The sequence below is a fragment of the Carassius carassius genome, chromosome 42 (genome assembly GCF_963082965.1).
Source record: "Carassius carassius chromosome 42, fCarCar2.1, whole genome shotgun sequence".
NCBI classification, from domain to species: Eukaryota; Metazoa; Chordata; class Actinopteri; order Cypriniformes; family Cyprinidae; genus Carassius; species Carassius carassius.
The window spans coordinates 18,694,075-18,710,556 of NC_081796.1; the positions used below are offsets into that span (position 1 = coordinate 18,694,075).

At 38.0% G+C, this 16,482-nt stretch overlaps 2 protein-coding genes and 1 long non-coding RNA gene across 3 annotated transcripts in view; 2 read left to right on the forward strand and 1 right to left on the reverse strand.

Moving 5' to 3' along the window:
• Positions 1-3,792, forward strand: part of LOC132124026 (DNA polymerase alpha catalytic subunit-like) — a 56,444-nt gene extending 52,652 nt beyond the window's left edge. Inside the window, 1 exon segment of the mRNA XM_059534761.1 lies at positions 1,386-3,792. Coding sequence (XP_059390744.1) covers positions 1,386-1,528 — 143 coding nt within the window. The 3' untranslated portion in view covers positions 1,529-3,792.
• LOC132124031 (uncharacterized) overlaps positions 1-16,482 on the forward strand; it is a 130,376-nt gene that overhangs the window by 103,042 nt on the left and 10,852 nt on the right. The window lies entirely within an intron of this gene.
• On the reverse strand, positions 5,703-12,505 carry LOC132124027 (aristaless-related homeobox protein). The gene is made up of 5 exons (XM_059534762.1): positions 12,177-12,505; positions 10,656-11,205; positions 9,011-9,056; positions 7,204-7,529; positions 5,703-6,876 (listed from the first exon to the last, which is right to left on the reverse strand). The coding sequence occupies exons 1-5, from the start codon at positions 12,358-12,360 to the stop codon at positions 6,621-6,623; spliced, it is 1,362 nt and encodes a 453-aa protein (XP_059390745.1). The 5' UTR covers positions 12,361-12,505; the 3' UTR covers positions 5,703-6,620.

Consider the following 16,482-nt stretch of genomic DNA (forward strand, 5'->3'; position numbering starts at 1 on the left):
TTCTATGACTGGCCTTTTTTCCTCATGGGGCAACTCTGTAACTCTGTTTCTTCTACACCTGCTGATGGAGATGGATTAAGATTGAGTCCTAGAAAACATTTGGGTGCTCAACAACATTTAGGAGGTACAGATTCAGTCACTATTCAAGCATTAAAAAAAAACTTTTCTCCTAATAAACAGTGCAGGGTCATATTTCAGTTTGGGCATTTACATATTCTCAAGTTGCATTCATGTAAATACTCATCTTTCTTCTCAAAGTAAAGACTTGCATTTAACAAAAGTCTTTGGTTAAAGGATTTTGATTCAGTCTGTAATTCTCATTCAGTCCTGCTAGACTGCCAGTGACTCCTCTATCGTCTCTATGGTATTGAAGGCCCTCCTGATGGGATAAACGACCTTAGATATCGACCCGATTGCATGACCCCATGGCCCCCTGGCAGAAGAGTCTATTTCGTTTCTGCAGACACCTAGCCCCTCTTGCCAGCGCTCTAGCCTCAAACTGCCTGGATTGCCGGTTCCTTATCGATTCTCAAAGACTTTCATTTGAAATGACACTTGATAGACCTCTCCAAGCACATGTCCGTGAGAATAGTTCGATATTATGACTGACATTTTTCTTTTCGTATCAGTTTTGACTCATTATGGATCCACTCCAGCCCTGTCTGCTGCCGGGCTCGTGTTTTTGTAGTTGCATATAGGTGGAAGTAAATACAAATCGGATTAATATATTTGTAACTAAATGTATGGTTGGGAAAACGTCACTTTCATAAAAGTACTGTCTTTAACACATACTGTTTTAATATATTTAGTTATTTAGAGTAATCAAAACTTTTTGGTATACACTACTTATTCTTTACAGTAAAGATTGACTACTGAATTTGCTGACTTTTCTTTTTTTCTCTTAAGTCTGATTGTACTACAGCATGCTAACTAGCCAAATTCTAACTCTAAACTCAAAATAAATTTTAAAAAATTATGTATTTTATACTTTTCTTCATTGTGACTTTCAGGAAATGACAAATAGAAAAATGTTGTATCTTACTACAGATTTTCACTGTGCTACAGCGACATTGTGGTTGTTCAGATATTTTAATAATTTAAACATTTTTATAGTTTGGCCTTTGCAACAATGTGTCAGTTATGTAATATTGTCTTTATAATATCATCCTTTATGCATTTATATTTATTTTTCATTTTTTGATAATATAAAATGGGTGTTTAAACATTGGAGAAAAAAAAAAAAATATATATATATATATATATATTAGCCTCCATTATATTTTATATATTTTAGGGAGGCATGAGGGATTATATGGATGGGGTGTCCTTGGGATCAAAAAAGTTTTAACAGTTTGATGGTTTTTAATGTCTCGTTTTCTTCTCAGTGAAATTCAAGATTGGCTGGAAAGAAGAAAAGGGTGTGTACAAAATGCTGAAGGATGTAATGGACAACGTCCTCTTCACCAGCGGATACTCTGAGGTCAACCTCGCCAAACTTTTCCAGGCCTTCACAGCCCTCAAGTACTGATCAACTGTCTGAAGAAGACCTGGGTGATCAGATATGGCATAATATTTATGCCTTTCTGACTACCAAGAGAAGCCTTACTATGTTATGTTTTCATCTTTTAATTCCGGTCTGCTGTAAATACACTTTGTGGTTTTGTAATCGATGCTATATACTAGCTCACCTCACTGTGCATTTGTAATACCTGACAGCATTTTTGATCCTGATGGCTTGGATATGAATTAAGGTCAAAGGTGACGAGCTCACAGTCAGTCTGCATGTAATCACCAAACTTTTCCATGTTTGAGCACCTGTCTCTCACTGTAATCTGTGTTCTTGTGTCCCATCCCATTTAGCCTTTGTCCAGGTCTAATCGATGATGAGTCTGTGGTAAAATGGCCATGATAAGCGGCTAAAGACGCTCTCAACACAACCCAGCCCCCCACTCCCCGGGTAGCACCACACACACACAGGGTTTTTGAGATAACAATCAGGGGTAATGACAGGCAAGTTCATGGGGACTTGTAGCGGTTTGAAGGGGTCTTAGTTCAGTAATGACTTCTCTACTGCCCCCTTCATCTTTAACAGCATAGCAATTAGCCAATGATACAGAGGTAGCCAGTGATTTGTGGAGTTTCAAATGTTTAAACTCCTATCTGAACTGCTCTCAGCTGGCATGTTGCAAATGTATTAGACAAATTGCATCGTTTGGTCTGAGACTGGCGGGTTGTGTTGCATATTTTGGACGTTTATTGCTTTTATAAAAGTGCCTCTAGATTCTTAATTGTTTTTGATACTGAAACATCAGTAAAAGTATTTTTATATTCACCCCCCCCCCCCCCCCCCCCATTTTGGTTATTTTATTTCACCATGCTGCAGGGAGTGATGACATTTACACATTTGAAGAGGGCGAGTTAACTTCTCCAAATGGAAGGCTCCATTTTCAAGACCTGGAGAATAGCAAGCCAAGAGTGTGTGAAAGCGAGGAGATTAGTCCACTTAAATCGAGTTGGGTTTAAGAATGTGGTGCTTCACTCGCTCATTCCATGTGTTTATAATGACAGTTAGACGATGTCTTAAACCATTTCATCAGATGTCAATTTCCATAAATGCCATGCTTGGAAAAAAATTGACTTAAACGGCTGCGACTAATGGCACCGACCTTGGAGAGTGCAGCAACACTTAAGAGCTACTTTCTGTCCACAGCATGACAGACGGCATTTTGCGCATTGTAGGCCTTTGCTGCTGATGTATTAAACATACATCAACCCATATATACATTTAGCTTAATGTGTGCTTCGGAACGATACTTAACAAATGCAGGTAGTTCCTGAAACTCATGTCAAACTTTTATAAGATTAAGTCGTCACATGATGTGGGGTTTTCAGTGGGACATTCCTTTAACTGTGAACGCGCTTTTGTCGTGCCAGCGGAGGCTGTTTTCAAACTGGGCCACTCAATGCAGACAAGGCTTTGCATTAATTTACCTCACTAAGTTAATAAGAATGATTCGTTTTTGTTATGCTAAGCTTTATTGCCTGTCTTTTTGACCAGAATGGTGGTGTTGAGCAAAGCGGTGGACAAGGTTCTCTTTGATGAGGGAATTAGTGCCCTATTCTTTCTCTATTATTCATGGCATCGTGGAATATGTAAGTACCCGTGGGTGTCAAAAGGAAAGCCGGCCCTATTGCAAAGTGCTCCTCTTGTTTCTCTGAATAGCAGGCTATGAGATGATAAACCGCTTAATACACTGGACTAATTGGATGAGGGTAAAAGAGACGAAGGAATTAAGGCACACCAAAAGGGGACAAGGTTCCAGTGGCCCGCCATTCAGCCCTTTTCACTGTGATTTCTTACTCAACTGCTCCAATTGGAGACGAAAGGCTCATCAAAGCGCCTTTAGTGCTTTCACCTAACCTCGCTGTCTCGAGCTGTGTCGGGATGGAAAAGGCGTGATTATTCGCTGGTTGTTGAAGCACAACCCAGTGAGCTAAAATCAAGGAAATGCATGTGAAATTTGACCATACATGTATGGACTGTCAAAGTACACTTAATTTGTAATGTTGTAGTTTGCATATAGGTGGGTCTTTTCTCAAAAACGAAAAATGCTGTTGTGTTATTTGTGAACATGTAAATGACTTTTAAAAAAGTTACTATTAAAAAATTCTATAAAGATACCATTTTGCCTTCCCCTCAGCTGTTTCTATTAGTATAGCAAATTCGCACATTTTGATTTTGTGAGAAATATATCTATTATATATCCTTTTTTTCTGTTGTATTGACCATTACTGTCATAAGGGTTATTAAAATGATGCAGTTCCATTAAAAAAAAAAAAAAAAAAACAAGGACTAACTTTTGTCAGTACAATCTTAAAAATGGAACCCTGCTCCCAAGAGTTTGTACAGTAGACTATTTGCAGATTAATTTTTGTAGGAACATAAATTCTTTCTAATAAAGACATTGTGTCATTACTTTGCACAAGACTAAAGATAAACTGTATTAATATTTAAAGCTATTTTTGTCTGATAGAATGTTTGATGGTGATGATTTATGGTCTTGTTTTTTGTTTTTAAATGAAATATGCACTCATTTTGCTAGAATGACTTGGAGCCTTTCATTTTTATTGGCGGTTCCCAAACAGGTGTTTTGGCACTCTTGAGTGTATTTTGTGGTCAGAACATTGGCAATGAATCATCTACACACTCTCCACAAAGCCGGTTTCTTCCTTCATTCACGCATTGTAAGAAAAGAGTTAAAGAGAAAGTCGCCCTAAGCACTTCAGGTCAATGCCTCTACAATTCTGGCCAACATTCCCCAGATATTATGAGCAAATTGGTTTGCGATTCATTAATAAGGTTCACAATAAGATTAAGGCATTCTATAAAATCTCATAAAAATCCCAACAGCAGTGGGCTGCACGCTCCAGTGATCCCTTCCACAAATAGAGGGGAAAAAGACCATGCACCTCGCTTGGAGGTATGGCACTGGAGAGAAGATTGGTTTCTTTGCTTAATGCTTCTTTGAACATATTCTTGCATGCCAACATGTTTAATATAGACTTGCTGCTAGACGGGGGTCCTTGGCGCGAGATATTTAGGAGAAGAAGTTGTTATAAAGCACTGATCCCCCATGCACGCCTCCCAAGCAGTCTTCATTTCGTGCGTTCCATCTTCACTGATCCTGCTTGTTTGTAGCGTCATAATGAAACGGATTAGCGCGGGTAAAACAAGGAAAGGAGAAATCTTTTCAGCGGCGCGCGCGATAAAGGAGAAAATAAATCCTTGAGGTAATTTCACGCGATTTGGTTCGACACCATGGACGGGTCAAACGGGCGAATGTGACTTCGTTTGAATGGAGGGCATTGACTGTAGTAATAGCATCCGACGTCAGATCCAACGAAGAGGGATTTGGGGAATTAAGGAATTCGAAAGAAAGACTTTTTGATAAACTTCTTGTTACTTCATTAATGAAAAAGGGACTTAACGGAGTTGGGCATTTACAGATGCTGCGCCCAATTTAGCTCCTCTACAAAGTTGTAAGGCCTACAACGGATGAGATGGCGGAATAATTAAGCCGCTTTTTATCAAGGTTTGAAGGATAGAGCCTTCATGAATATCATCATCTGACTAAATAAAAATAAATACGTTATTTTGGTTATGCTCGACATAAATTATTCTCAATCATTTATAGCAAGCTAAAAAAGATCTTTCCACGACTAAATGTTTAGCATTACACTGAACTGCTGTGGTAATTGATCCATGTTTTAAGTGACCACTTGTTTTCTCCTATTTGTGACTCCAGGCTCCCTACTAAATAATTGCTTATTTACTTCTAGAAATTAACTCTTATGACTACAAATCGGCACTATAAAACAATATATATATTATTATATAATTTATATATAATATATAATTTTTTTTTTTTTTCATTCTTTTTTTCGATCTACACATTTAATTTTACCAAAGAAAATTGTATAGGCTATTATTTAAAATACATAAAGATTTAGTTTTATTTGCTCAATTTTAGAACTGCTTGCCAAGTAGGCTATATTAGTGATTAAGGCTATTTAATTTTGAACTCTTTATTAAAATATAAACATTAAATAAAATGATTGATAACCTTTAATAAGTGTAAACGTATTATTTCACTAAATTCAAATAGCATTATCTTTTGTAAATAATACAGAAGGATCTCTTTTTCACCAGTTTCTTTTATTCCGACTTGGTCCCTGCGTGCGACAGGGAAAATTCTCACTGAATAGCAAAACTTTCCGGTATGGATTTCAAGATCCCTACCGGTCAGACATAAATAATCATCTAAAAATTTGAATCAAATGAACAAAGGATGAGTCTACGTGAAACCATTCCTACAGTACTACACAGAGAGCATATTCTCAAAACATCTTTTCAAATAAACAATTTTTTCTTGTCATTTTGACTCCATTTTCATTCCCTTTTTAAACAGAGCTTTATATACAGGATACTCTTAGCAGATCAGTAAACAGGCTAAAGTTTAGATTTTCACATTGTTCATCCTTAAAACAAAGCATTTCTTTTTCATTATTTTTTTCTCCTAAATATATTTAATTAACATAAGAGTTGGAAACAAACAGAAAGTAAACCTGAATATTCATCTTTCAGAAATATGATTTGTTTTGCCAATATTGAGGCCAAACATGAATGGATATGGTTCAGGATGGGTAGCAGGTTGTGGGAGTTCCCTTTGGCATATTGAACCATCTCTGCTTCAGCACTGAGAAGACTAGGAAGAAACGACGAGTTCTGTTTGTATTGCAGTGTGGTTCCAGTGATTCCTCTCTGTGTGGGTGTAAATGTGTCTTTTGCCACATTTGCTCCTGACCCAAAAGACCAAATTGATTTAATGACTTTGCCAAGCACAGCCTCCCTAACTTACCCTCTGAGGTGCCTACATTACACTCAGAATCTTTATGTTCAGGGTTTTGAAACATGTTTGGTGCATGTCCAGTTGGAGGCAATGTGACTTGATGACTCCAGTGTCGAACAGGTCTCCGGTGTGCTAGTGCTAAATGGATTTGGTCATGCTTTCTGTTGAGATGGTTTCTTTAATATTTTGTTTTGTTTTTAAGGAGAAGGATCAGCACACTTCCTTCCCTGCATTGCTGGAAGGCAGAATGTTCAGTTGGGTCAATTGTGCAGAATGTTCTTTTGCTTTGAGACGCAGTGCTGCGATGCTGGATGCCCTGCGGTCGGCGGCCATAGAGGACGAGGAAGAAGGAGGTTCTGGCAGGGTTGTCGGTGGCGGCACTGGACTCTCCACTGGCGGCGCAGTTTGGCGCAAGAGAGCAGCAGCCGTGGAAGCACTTGTCAGAGGACCCATACTTGAGAAGAGTCTAAACAGAAGAGAGTTCCTGTGATACTGCACTCATACAGAAATATGCTATATACTATATATATTACACTCTTAGAAAGAAAGGCTATTTGTTGGGATTTATGGTTCCATAAAGAAACTTTAACAAATGGAACCTTGCCATTGCACAAAATGATCTTTAGACTGGAGGTCTAAGGGTTGTTTAGATTATTTAAATGTTTGCAATAATAAAAATATTTATTTTAAGAATTGTTTACTGATAGGTTCTTTGGAGAACCCAAAATGGTTCTTCTATGGCATCACTGGCAAATCCTGCTTTTGGAACCTTGTGATCGCAAATGGTCTTTACCTGCCAAAAGTAGGTCCAATAAAGGCCGGATGCCTGAACATTGCTGTGCTCAGAAAGGTTCCTAGGCCGAGGGGGGTAGCAGGAGGGAGGGCAGAACTGTTTGGGGGTGGTGCCAGGCCAGGGAATGCAGCAGCAGCTGCTGCTGCGGCGGTCCACGCTGACTCCAGAGCTGGGTGAGGGTGAGGTGGGAAGGGTCCTGCTTCAAGGTAGTGACTCAAGGGGTGAACGGCTGCCAGCGGCCCGGGAAAGGGCAAGCCTGTGGGGTGAGCCTGGACACCTGCCTTTTCACGTTTCCTCCACTTTGCCCTTCGGTTTTGAAACCAAACCTGAGAGTTGGGACAGAAGCCTCATTAAAGTCCAAACTTTACTAACAACTGCTGGTGTTCAGATGAATGCATCTATGTGATTAAGTTTTAAGTGAGACCTTGAGAAGTTGTCCTTTCCCATTTCTGATCCAAAGCCATTATTATTTCACCTGACGGCCTGCATGGTCATTTAATCATGAGCTTGTCGCTCTTGTTCATGTGCAATATTTGGTTCGCTTTAATGAGGTGACAAATAGGCTGAAAGTCAAGGGTAATTACATTGCCCCAAACTTACGGTCTGTTAGCCTAACTTTGCTAGTTAAAGTCTGGTTCGGGAAGAGCAAAAACGGGGTGGAGCATGGTAATTAAGAGCCATGTTAACAAAAGATATCAGAATAACAGCTGAACGGCATCCAATAGCAATTAATGCACTTTAAATTAAATTCCTTCAAATGAAAGTTGCTTGAAAAGGCTATTTAATTTTCCCACGATCCCCCTCCTATCCTGCTGAACCCCACCATGTTGTGCCGCAGGAACATGACCTGCAGACAGGGACTTCATAATGAAGGAAAGTGTCAGACAAACCAAAGGGGACCTTGGCCCCCCTCTCAAATGCTCCAAACATTTTGCATTACGTGGCCCCTAGGGCATTTATTAGCTTTATCACCTCCTGATCGAGCCTGTTAAGTGATTTGTTCTCCCACATCTCTAAACTGACATCTGTTGTTTTACACGGCCAATATAACCCTGGTAGCTTCCTCATGTTTGCACTGTCTCTTTGGTTATGAGAGTTGGGCTTGAACATGCGAGCCACGCTTTGAATAGAGAAAGGAGGGGTGGCAAACACCCTTAATAGTCTCTCACTCGTTCCAAGTGCAAAGCATCGGATCAATGCCGGTCTATTGCAATCACAAAATGGGAAATCAAATAGCATTATCCCCCCTACCCCTCCCTCTCCCCCGCGCTTGCGATGATAATTCAAACACCATTTTCTCCCTGGAATAGCAGTGTTTGCTCTCTCGCTAAGTGCGCTTTTATGAATCAGGGGCGTCTGTGTAATTGCCGCTAAAATGTTCGCTCTATTGTGTATAATAACTTTCGATAACAGGAAAGACCTTGCCATGACGTGCAGGGTCATTTAACCAAGTTTACGATTGTCACTTTAAAATGAAATTAAATATAGACCATTAGGTATATTGTCTTAACGTCTATAAGTAGCCTAAGCAAATTGCAAGAATTCGCAGGCTCACATCATAGTTAATCTTTACCTTCAAAATGTCTACAAGTTGTCATAGCCTATTAAAGGCAATCTTTCTCAAATCGCTGCAACTGAAATCCTTTTAACATCTGAATGGAGTCAAGGTTCTCAACTGTGTTTTACAGGCTATAGTACACGCTCATATTAATATGCATTTAAATTATATATATATATATATTTTTTTTTTTTTTTATTTTTTTTTTTATTTTTTTTTTGTGCTAGAAAGAAAAAAGTTGGCACTCACTTGCACGCGCGCTTCTGTCAGATCCAGCCTCATCGCCAGCTCCTCTCTGGAATTGAAAATATAGATCATCAAAATGTGTACAGGGTTTTCCCCCCTTCACGAACACTGTAAGAAAACAGATTTTGCCTAAATTGTCAGAAAAGTATCAAAGCAGTTTGGAGTTGATGAGAATCGAACGGATAACTTGTACGTTTTTCATAATGGCTCGTTTCGTCGGGCGAGGCTTTAGTGCACTGACTGTAACAACATAATGATGGAAATAATGGCATCTAGACTATTATATGACAATTGGGCATTTACTGAAAATATACCTGGCTAAATTTGACAATTATCTACCACGTCAATAAAAACATCGATATTTCGTGATCAACTACGAACATTTTGCTTAAAGAAAAACGGTCCTCGAGTAAATTTGTCATTAGGCAGACATATATATTTTTTATTTGTTAGACTTGTGATGTGGCATATTGATTATTTTTCTTTAATGCAACTTGACTACGAATAACGAATAAATGTAGGGCAATGTTTTAAAAAATAAAGTCCAAAAACTAAATTCTAATTTCGTAAACTGTGATTTCTGTTAGTTATTGAATAAAGGACATCAATTGTATAGCAACATATTTCATAAACAAAATAGTTTAACTCAAATTGTATATCCATGACACAAGTAATACCATCACATCCATATAAAAATAAGCGTAATATTATTATGCTATTTTATTTAAAACCATGACATTTTTAATTGTTTGTGATGTTTAACCTAGGCTATATTTCATATTTGTCTTGTCGGCATTTTTATGGCTTACTTTTTCTAATGCTGTTCCAAATTAACATGAACCCAAAAAATTTATTTGATCAATAACACTAAAAAAATGTGCCTAAACCTCTTCATGACAGTCACAGTTAAATACACATCTTAATTAAATCATTTGAGACTGAAGAAGGCTGCTGCTGGTCTTGAGCTCTAAGGCCCACATATGTTTGTTTTGACGATCACGAATGTTCATATTGCGCCAGCAGTATTAATGTCAGTCGTAAAATAATAAATTGTACAGGACATGACATAAACGAGTGTGCACACATTTCAGTGATAATTTCTCTGATATAAATCGCCGATTATCTCCTCGATTTAATATAACATGATCAGGTGTCATTTTATTTTCTAGAAAAGCAAAACAGAATCAAATTTAGCTTATTAACGGAATTTATTTTTGATCGTAGGCTATATCAAGAAGGTTTTGTTTCATGAATACCCTTTTTGAATTAACTGATGTTTACATAGTTTAATTTCTTCTAAAAATATTTTGTTGAGCTTTGTATTTTTACAAATATTTGAAATATGTAAAAAATATTTAATTTTAAATATACATTTAAAAAGGTTTATTTCATCGAATGTTAGGCTATTTGTATTGAAAAAATAAAGTATGGATTATTGATGTTCTTTCGATTTATATAATAGTAGTTAAAATTTATCTTAATTTAGGCTACCAATATACATTTAGTTTTTAGTTACATGCATTTTTTTATATTTAGAAAAAAAATGCTGACATATTAGGCATGCATTCTGTTCATGACTTAGGCCTAATTATTTATTCTGTCATCGTTGTTGTCAAAATCTATAAACCATAATATGCGGTGTATCTACCTGGTGAACACATCAGGGTAGTGGGTTTTCTGGAAGGCCCTCTCCAGTTCCTCCAGCTGATAGCTGGTGAAGGTAGTCCTGTATCTTCTCTGCTTTCGTTTAAGCATCCCTTCCTCTGAGTCGCTGCCGGCCGACAGACACACACTATCCTCTCCATCTTTTACATCCCCATCGTTGTGCATGCTCTCTTCATCCTTGGGAGACAGACTGGCGTCTCCGCACGCCTCCTCTTTGACAACATCTTCTTCAAACTTCAGCGTGCTGAGCTCCTCCAGCTCCTGCGCCGTGCGCTCGGGGCTCTGGCCTTCATCACTCTGGCTGAAGGGCGCGTTCTCCCTGTACGACTTGCTACGGCTGATGCTGACTTGTGGCGCTTGGCTGATTTTTAGACTCTCACAGGCTTGGTCCAGCAGTCTCTCCCTCTCACCCTTCTCTAGGTGTTGGTGAAACCCCCTCCCGGAGTCCAGGTACTTCGCCCCAGGGCCGTAGAGCCGGCGCAGTTTGGGTGGCAGGTGCATGTCCGAGTCAAACGAGTTCTCTTTGGAGGTGACTACAAAAATAAAGCAATGTAATATTTTTAAAAGCACCAAGCACTGTAAATTAAGACAGCATTATATACGCACATTCACTTTTCAGCTTTAGGGGGTATTATAAATATTACGCACTCTTAAAAATAAAACATATTCGTGCTCCAGCCAAGAACATAAAGAACATTTTTTGTTGCTTAAGGTCTTTGAGTTTATTATATGGTTAACGGATAAAAAAATATATATATATTTTTTACAGGTTCTTCAATACTATTACAGTGATGGCTGTCAAGTGACAATTTGATATGTACAATGGTAATGAATGATTACCATATTCAAAAACATTTAGCTTGATCAAAGTATTGGTCCATGAAGAAGTCCTATGAATTCTTTTACGGTTGTCTAAGGAATTTAAGATTATCAAATGGCATACAGTTGTGAAGCCTTTTAAAACATTTATTTTAACAAATTAAGCATTTCAGCGTTGCTCAATTAATTACAAATACGTATATATATATATATATATATATATATATATATATATATATATATATATATATATATATACATTTTATATATATATATATATATATATATATATATATATATATATATATATATATATATATATATATATATATATATATATATATATATATATATATATATATATATAAATGAGAGGTTCTCTAAACTTTCAGTTGTGAAGACTATTAAAACATCTATTTTAACAAATTAAGCATTTCAACGTGGCTCATTTAATTACAAATATGTATATATATATATATATATATATTTAAATGAGAGGTTCTCTAAACTTTCAGGACTTTACTGTTTTCACAGAGGGGTTTCTTCTGACCACCAGGACACTATTTCTGTACACATTTCTACAACTGTAAAGTTAAAGGCGCGCGAAATCAATTAACTGTATCCCATGTTTGTGACAACTTAAAACAGCATGAAATAAAGTAACCTCAAAGCGTTATGAGCTTACCTTCAGCTGACTGATCGTGGTCCGGTCTGACGGGTGTTGACAAACTTTGCACTCCCAGTTGTCTGACTTTACACGGGCTTCTTCTGCCCAGTATACTGTCTATGCAGTAGGAGGAAAGCACGGTGGGCGACTTGCTTTTACATTCGCTTCGGTCGCGGCTATCGTCGTCATACTGACTAGTCATATTTGTATCGTCCGAGGTTGTGCTCGAGTGGGTGACTCTTACTCTCTCACACACTGTATCTGAATCGTCTCTCTTGCCTATCCCACCCTGGCCGCTAATGCCATATGCACTGATCCACAGTAGCTCCGCTCTCCATTCTGTTGCATTGACGTGTAACGCAAATCCGATTGGCTCCCAAGGGAACAAGGGGGATCCTTATATATTTTTCTTTTAAAAGTTAAACGGTATGAACTCAGCGAATGTTGTGATGGATGACAGAAATTACTGGATAGGCACCTCCACGTTCAGACTGAAATTAGATTAATGATGAAAGTCTAAATAGGCTATGTTGCAGATAAATAAAAACTCTGATATGAAATCGAATGATTTATCCAAACAAGTGGGAAAACAAATTCATTATATTACTGTTATTATTATATCGTGTATTTTAAAGTCAATAGGCTTATATATATATATATATATATATATATATATATATATATATATATATATATATATATATATATATATATATATATATATATATATATATATATATATATATAATAACAAAAATAAGAAGGGATCTCAGAATTAGAATACACTATAAAAATATATCTATATATATTTGTTTTGTTGTCATTTTTTATTTTATCTTTATATTAGATTTGTTACTATTCGTGTCATACGTTTATATTTTAGCAATTTTTTAAAAGAACGTCTTATTTTGGTTGTTCTGTCTATCTATCTATCTGTTTAGTTGTGATATTATTTGATGTTATTTTACACTCTCTGTGTCATAGTCATTTCAAAAAGGAGATACAAGCCTGACCGGGTGAATCGTTCACCTGGTCCCATACACACACCTATCCTAATTGCCTGTCCTCTCAGAGTGAAGCGATCAGATAGCCATAGATGATTGACTTAAAAAGTGAGGGTGCTGATAATAGGCCGGTGAGAGCTTACTGCAGGCAACTAGACTCCAGAAGACTGGAGAAGACAGATTGAGAATGTAATTTTAAATGAAAGTCTATTTAACCTACTGCGGATGGCATGACCCTATCCGCCGCTCAGACCCATCAATGTTAAAAGGATCATTTTCACAATTCAATCCCAAACTTGCAACGAAGCTGCAATTTACTTTGTCCTCTTCATATGTTATATGATTCTGATCTGGTACTGACTGAGATGAAAAATACTGTAGGCTATGTGGAGAATGCTCGAGCTTAAAAACATTTGTAAAAGTTTTGATGTTTGGCTTTAATTGGACTTTGAGATGAGCTTACCATCTTAAAAAGCCTCTAACATACTTCATAAACAACACTGAACTTACCTGTTACTACGAATGATTTTTTTTCTTCTTCATGCAACTTCAGCACCAACTACAAGCAAATCAACAGAATAGAGTATTGACAATAATAACAATATAATACATTTTTGCTCGTTCCCAAACAGGCGCGTAATCCAGACGGGTATTTAAAGTCGCTATGTAATTTGGGGGCTCAATTTGATTCATTTATACGAGCTCTGTTATTAACCCAAGAAAAGAAATGTCAGGGACTATTACCGCCAGCAGGACATCCGCGCTTTGTTTAAATGCACTAATTACACGCACGCTTTAAAAGAAGAAAAAAAGCGCAATTTTCCCATATTCAGTCCTGAGTCTATTTAGCGCTCTACGTGCGGGCAGGCAAGCTGTTAGTGGGTGCCAGTCAGTTTCACGCTCCTCTATTACCCGATACCACAGTGAATCATATTTTCACAACAGCCTAACTTGATAATTTACACAATCGTCTTCTGTTTTGCAGGGTTTACATGGCCCATCATCCGTTGGGTTTTGGCTGCGCTTATGCAAACCATCCCCTTTTCCGATAACGAGAAGCTTTCTTCAAACTGTAAGTAACAGTAGGTGACACTTTATATCGTTTCGGTAATGTTATACCAACAGCTCAACAGCTGGAGCGTCTAAATCTCTAATATACAGTAGACTCCCACGTTTTCAAGCAGCGCCATCTCCTGGTGTTAAGAACAACGCTCGTGCATAAATCCAGTCGACTGAGCAGAAAACTAAACAATAACTGCGTCGTGATTGACGCTATTTTAAATAATCAGTTGTAATTCATGCGGAATGTTTCCGCCACATTCGTTTTGATTGTGGATAATTAAGGGTAGTTGCATATTAATACAAAATGTGGTTTCTATCTATCTATCTATCTATCTATCTATCTATCTATCTATCTATCTATCTATCTATCTATCTATCAGATATAATAAGCAGGCCAGGAAGTTCCGATTATTAATTAGTTGGTGTTAGAGGTTACTGTGTGGTTAGCGGCTCACTGTTGAATTTAGGAGCCACTCTGATGACAGTTGTGCTCCAGAGGTGGTGTGTCTTCATTCCTGTTGCTGTGACTTAATTGGATGCTGCTCTGCTTGAAAGGGCGAACAAAAAGACGTGCTCTCAGACGCGCGCGTAAGCAAAGTTAATTAGTGGTTATTAACACCACGCATAATGAGAGCGCGAGGGAGTCAATTTAATGACTTTGTTAGCTTAAGTTTAGAATGACAGTCGATGATCGGAACAACAATAGCAATCTAGAACGCAGTGATCATCTGTAATTTTCAACAGTAATACGCACTAATAAAAACAAAAGGGCTCTAATTTTGCTCAACTGACTCGATAATTTGAATTTATTTAAAAAGAGGGAGAGAAGAAGGAAGAACATTTTAACCAAAGATTATCCTGTCGTTGAAATCACAAGTAAATAGGATCACAGTTGCTTTGTTGCTTGCATGCCAAATTATTATTGTTTATTTGTGGGCTTTCAGAAAGCTTCCTCTGTGCAAGCTGAGTGATAACACTTGATTTTGCTCCGTTTTGATTCCTAAATCCTTCCCCGCTTTCTTCAGGAATGAAAAGTCTGCAGCTCACAGACATTATTTGAATATCATATTGTCAGATGTATGACTTGCAGTGGCCATCCAAGTTCACAACCATGACCAACAGTCATTGAATGTTTGTTAATTAGCACAATTATATTTTTTTTGTGAGTTAATGAGTTTACTAAAAATCACAGCAGGCCCAAGTTTTGATTCATATATTAGTTTCTATTTCTCAGAAAAAAAGTAATACAAGTTTGAATTGACATGTGAGTGAGTAAATTATATCATTTTCTTTTTGGGGTAAACTACCTCTTTAAGTGTCGTGCTTTACATTGTTTACATGGGTAAGACAATAATGATAAGATAATGAAGATACTAACAGGTTGATAGCTTGAGAGTGACGACATCTGACATTCATAGCCTATAATTTGTTTTTTTACTGCTTCTTTGATGCAGAAGTCAATCAATAGACTAAATTAATTTAGTGCCAATTTTTCCTTTTGGCCCAGAGGGACCATTGTCTTAGGGCTGACAAAACATCTCGGTTACGTATGTAACCTTGGTTCCCTGAATAGGGAACGAGATGCTGCGGTGACGTCACCACGTATGGGAACACCTTCGGTGTGACGAATGTCTGAAGCCCTATACCATCCCGCCAATCTTATTGGCCAAATAGCGCGTGGCACCGCCCAGCATGCATAAGCATATATATACCTGGTGCCGCGCGCCATTTACCTCAGATTTCATGACGAAGAAGAAGAAGAAAGCTATCAAGGTATGGCACGGCCAGAACCGCAGCATCTCGTTCCCTATTCAGGGAACCAAGGTTACATACGTAACCGAGATGTTCCCTTTCATAGGTCACTTCGATGCTGCGGTGACGTCACCACGTATGGGAACGCTATACCATCACGCCTGACGTACCTGATAGCTTGGATCCAAGGAAGCATCTGGTCAAGCGGAGAGAACCCGGGAGCCAGGAGCCATCCTCACATCCAGACTGTAAGACCTGATAAAAGTGCTCGGTGAGGACCAGCCTGCCGCAGCACAGTTATCATCCATAGAAGATCCACTGAGAAAGGCTTGAGAAGAAGCCACTGCTCTCGTGGAATGACCTTTTACTCCTAAGGGCGAAGCGAGCCCGCGCGCCTCATAGTCCAAGGAAATAGCCTCCACCAGCCAATGGGACATGCGCTGTTTCGTAACTGCATGGCCTTATTCTTATGTCCAAAACAGACAAACAGCTGGTCAGACTCACGC

Excerpts from the sequence above, each read along its gene's own strand:
- LOC132124027 (XM_059534762.1), bottom strand. The coding sequence starts at position 12,360 with ATGACTAGTCAGTATGACGACGATAGCCGCGACCGAAGCGAATGTAAA. Across the intron at positions 9,057-10,655 it reads TACCCTGATGTGTTCACCAG|AGAGGAGCTGGCGATGAGGC; the intron begins GTAGATACACCG and ends TTTCAATTCCAG. Across the intron at positions 6,877-7,203 it reads ATTGGACCTACTTTTGGCAG|ACTCTTCTCAAGTATGGGTC; the intron begins GTAAAGACCATT and ends TCTTCTGTTTAG.